We start from the raw sequence: 4208 nt of genomic DNA, 5'->3' as shown, positions 1-4208 counted from the left end.
CTTTTAGAGAACTTAGGACTGTCCCAAGGTCATCCAGCAGCTGCAAGTGGAGGCGTGGGGAATCAAACCCGGTTCTCCCAGATCAGAGTACAAATGGAGTAAGTAAATAAATAATACAACCCCACACTCAAAGAGCGATTCCTCAGCAGGGATCCAGTGCCATGGCGTGGACGGAACTTTATGAAACGATGTAGGGAGAAAAGTGGATCAGACAATAAGACAATCCTGCTCCGCACAGCACAGAATTAGATGACGGAACTCACTGCCATTGTTACCCGAAGGGGCTGTCTCCTATTTGATTGGGGGAATTAGTGAAGGAGGCAGGGCTTGTGAGAGGGGTTGATGCGCAAGATCGCCACCAACGTTTACGGGGATTTTTCCCTTAGTGAAACTCTCAGAAATAAACCAGGCTGTGGCTTAACCAAGAAAAGCTTTTTTTTTTTTTTGTATTGAAAGAGGTAATAAAATGAAGCACACATACAGAAGTAAATGCGCAACGTAAAATACACACACAAGCTAACAGAAATGCCGGGAGGAGCAGAGATAGAGGGAGGGAAACGTCCTCTGCTTTCTCCAACTCAGCCATGTCTCGGTGTGTGAGGGGTCGCTCCACGGGTAACAGTCCAGGTCTCTCCTGCCCGCCTCTGCTGATCGTCAGCAAACTCTCCCCCAGATCCAAGCGATTCTCTGATCTGCACTGCAGAGAGCCGAGTCCGTCGTGCACGGCCAGGAGGGGGCCACATCAGGCCGTAGCCAGTAATTTCTAAGTCAGGGGGGGATTTTAATTCCTCGGGGGGCACAGGGGCACTGGCAACGTTCCCTCTAAGCTGTGGAGTCCTGTGAGCAAGAATTCTACTTTGTGAGCTGTGGGCGAGCGATTTGGCTCCTGCATAAATGAGTTGGCTCTGGAGCCCTTCTTCCCGAGCTGAGACAAAAATGTGTGAGCCGGAGGCTAAAAAACTGTGAGCTGGCTCACACTGACTCAGCTTAGAGGGAACACTGGGCACTGGCTAATTTGGTTAAAAGTAATTTAATTACCAGCTTCTCCGTGCTCTCGGGTGTGGCAGCAGCGTCCTCTGCCTGGCCGTCAGCTCTATGGCCCTGGCAGCACAGGGGGAGCTCGTGGCGGCCACCACATCTTGCTAGTGTCGCGGGGGGCTGGGTTTAAAGGAATTTGGGGGGCCCAGGCCCTGAAATGCCCCACTGTAGCTACGGGCCTGGGCCACATCCAGAAGTGCCTCAGAAGTGCACAGAGTCTTCTTCCGCCTCGCCGTCGTATGCTTGGATCTGGGCCTTGATGTGTGTGAGCTTCTTTTTCAGATAATCACAGCGCTCCAGCTTCTCCAAGTAGGCAGGATCCTGGAGCCGGATGCAATCGATGGGAGGAGGGAGGGATATAAATTTAAAAATAATAAAAATAATAAATCATAAATACATAATTTATCAGTACCCGACTGGAGACCATTTAGGGAGGGCTTCTAATGTCCTGACCCCACTGCTGGACCTCCTGACGGCCCCTGGTATTTCTGGCCACTGTGTGACACAGAGTGTTGGACTGGATGGACCTTTGGCCTGATCCAACATTGGCGTCTCTTATGTTCTTATGAAGGCTGCCGGGCGTGGGGAAGCGGCCACAGATTTCTCTTCCATCACCTCCCCCTTCCCATTTCTCCCTGCAAAGACTTCATAGAATCATAAGAGTTGGAAGGTACCTCCAGGGTCATCTAGTCCACCCCCTACACAATGCAGGAAATTCACAAATACCTCTCTCCCCCCCCACAATGCTCCCTCTAAGCTGTGGAGTCTTGTGAGCAAAAATTCTACGTTGTGAGCTACTGGCATTCAAGTTGTGAGCGAGCGATTGGGCTGCTGCATAAATTAGTTTGCTCTGGAGCCGTCCTTCCTGAGCTAAGAAGAAAATGTGTGAGCCGGAGGCTAAAAGACCGTGAGCCAGCTCACACTAACTCAGCTTAGAGGGGACACTGGCTGCAGGGACTCTGGTACTATGCGGTTTATCTCCCAAACACTGGATACAAATAGAGGATTCATACACATATCCTGCAGAGTTCCCTCTAAGCTGAGTTAGTGTGAGCTAGCTCACAGTTTTTTAGCCTCTCGCTTACACATTTTTGCCTTAGCTCAGGGAGGAGGGCTCCAGAGCAAACTAATTTATGCAGTCGCCAAATCGCTGGCTCACACCTTGAATGCCAGGAGCTCACAAAGTAGAATTGTTGCTCACAAGACTCCACAGCTTAGAGGGAGCATTGTCCTGTTACCCGTCAGGAAATCCTATGGGATTTATCTCATAAGAGAACCCCATTGATTAAGGCCACCCCTGCTCTATGCCCAGAAAAGTGGGGGGAACCCTCCAGGATCCCTGGCCACGTTTTGCTTTCCAGCTACATCTGTGGAACTTCTGCCTCAACAGTTGTTTGAGACAGGACGCCAGTTGGAATCTCCAGGGCTGGTGCTAAATAAATATCTCCTATTAAGAGGAGGGGGCTACAACCAGGTAGCCCCTCAACTTGCACCCTATTTAACTCTCTTGCTGTCCCAGTTCATGGGGGCAGGCCTAGGGCTGCCAACCTCCAGTCAGGACCTGGGGATTTCCCAGAATTACAACTGATCTCGAGACAACAGAGATCAGTTTTCCTGGAGAAAACTGATGCTTGGGAAGGTGGGCCCTATGCTTTATACCCTGCGGAGGCTCCTCCCCTCCCCAAACCCCGCCCTCCCAAGGCTCCACCCCCAGATAGCGAGGAATTTCCCAACCTGGAGTTGGCAGCTCTACAGACAGCCTTGATTTCCTGGTCTTTTTCAAACCATGGTCATTGTTGACAACCAGATTTTGCTTTGTTGTCATGTGTCATTTTTCAGGAAGAAGAAGAAGAAGAGGAGGAGGAGGAAGAGGAGTTGGTTTTATACCCCGCTTTTCCCTACCTGAAGGAGTCTCAGAGCAGCTTACAATCTCCTCCCCTTCTTCTCCCCACAACACACACCCTGTGAGGTAGGCGGGGCTGAGAGAGCTCTTGACAGAAACTGCTCTTGAGAGGCTCCGGTCACACGAGAGGTTTAGGGCCAGAAGAGGGACGGATCGGGGGCGCAGCAAACGGGCGCGATCCCACCGCAACATCTGGGAAGCGGTGAGCGCCCGACCCCGATCCGGCTCTTCAGGCCAAAAATGCGCATACAAAAAGAACCTGCTAAAGAGCAGGACTTACTGGAAACGCTGCAGCAAGCGCAGCCATGGGATCGCCGTCGTGGCCGTCGTCAGGAGCATTCGAGGATCCCGGCCGACCTGCGCATGCGCACACATGCGCAGCCGGCTGCCTCCGTCTCCCTTCAGTGGCTTCCTCCCCGGCATCTGATCATGCCGGGGAGCAACTGTGCGGCGGCTCAGGGGATCTGTGTGTGATCCCGTCGCCACGTGCCTCTTTTGGTGCGGCTCTAAGGCCAGAGAACAGCACTGTGAGAACTTGTGACTGGCCCAAGGTCACCCAGCTGGCTGCATGTGGAGAAGTGGGGAATCAAACCCGATTCTCCAGATTAGAGTCCTGCTGCTCTTAACGACGACATCAAACCGCGGTGCAGCAATTAGTGTGTCAAATTGCCACTGGGGAGACCTGGATTAAAATCCACAGCTACAGAGTGACCCAGGGCCAGTCACTCTCTCTCTCTCTCTCTCTCTCTCTCTCTCTCTCTCCGCCTAGCCTACCTTGCAGGGATATTGGGAGGATAAAAACGCAAGAGGGGAGAACCTTGAATGCTGTCCTGAGCTTCTGGGAGCAAAGAAAGGGATTTAAACAAAAATCTCCCTCCCCAAAGCGTTTGCACTGCCTGCTATTTCACATGCCACAGTGGACAAAGGGTCATTTTTCAGCTGCTGATAACACATTGCAGGGAAGTTTCTTTCCTCCTGGTTTATCGGCAATGGAAAATAGTGACACCCTCTCGGCTTTGCAATCAGCGGCACAGCAAAACAAACACAGGCAAGCGCCGTCGAATGGTCTGATGATGTGTGGAGAGCTTGGCCAGCAGCCCTCGCTAGGAGAAGGGGGCCGTTCCCTGTTTTTGTCCCTGAACCTCTGGAGGGTGGGACATGCAAGAGCAGAGATCCCTGCAGGAGTGAGAAGGCGCTAGGAGACCTCCTTTGTGGCCTTTGCATTTGGGGAACCAGCAGGGGACGCTGTTGCTCCCAATAGGAGGGA

General features: G+C 52.3%; 1 protein-coding gene across 1 annotated transcript in view; it reads right to left on the bottom strand.

The window, feature by feature from the left end:
• Positions 1-1239: 1239 nt before the first annotated feature.
• OCEL1 (occludin/ELL domain containing 1) overlaps positions 1240-4208 on the bottom strand; it is a 24375-nt gene continuing 21406 nt past the window's right edge. The window contains exon 8 of the mRNA XM_015406804.1: positions 1240-1359. Within this exon, the coding sequence (XP_015262290.1) occupies positions 1240-1359 (120 nt within the window). The remainder of the gene's footprint in view (positions 1360-4208) is intronic.

The sequence above is a fragment of the Gekko japonicus genome, unplaced genomic scaffold (genome assembly GCF_001447785.1).
Source record: "Gekko japonicus isolate JY-2015 unplaced genomic scaffold, Gekko_japonicus_V1.1 scaffold2000, whole genome shotgun sequence".
Classification (NCBI taxonomy): domain Eukaryota; kingdom Metazoa; phylum Chordata; class Lepidosauria; order Squamata; family Gekkonidae; genus Gekko; species Gekko japonicus.
Note: the sequence above shows the minus strand (reverse complement) of the source record. Positions and strands in the feature narration are given on the sequence as shown.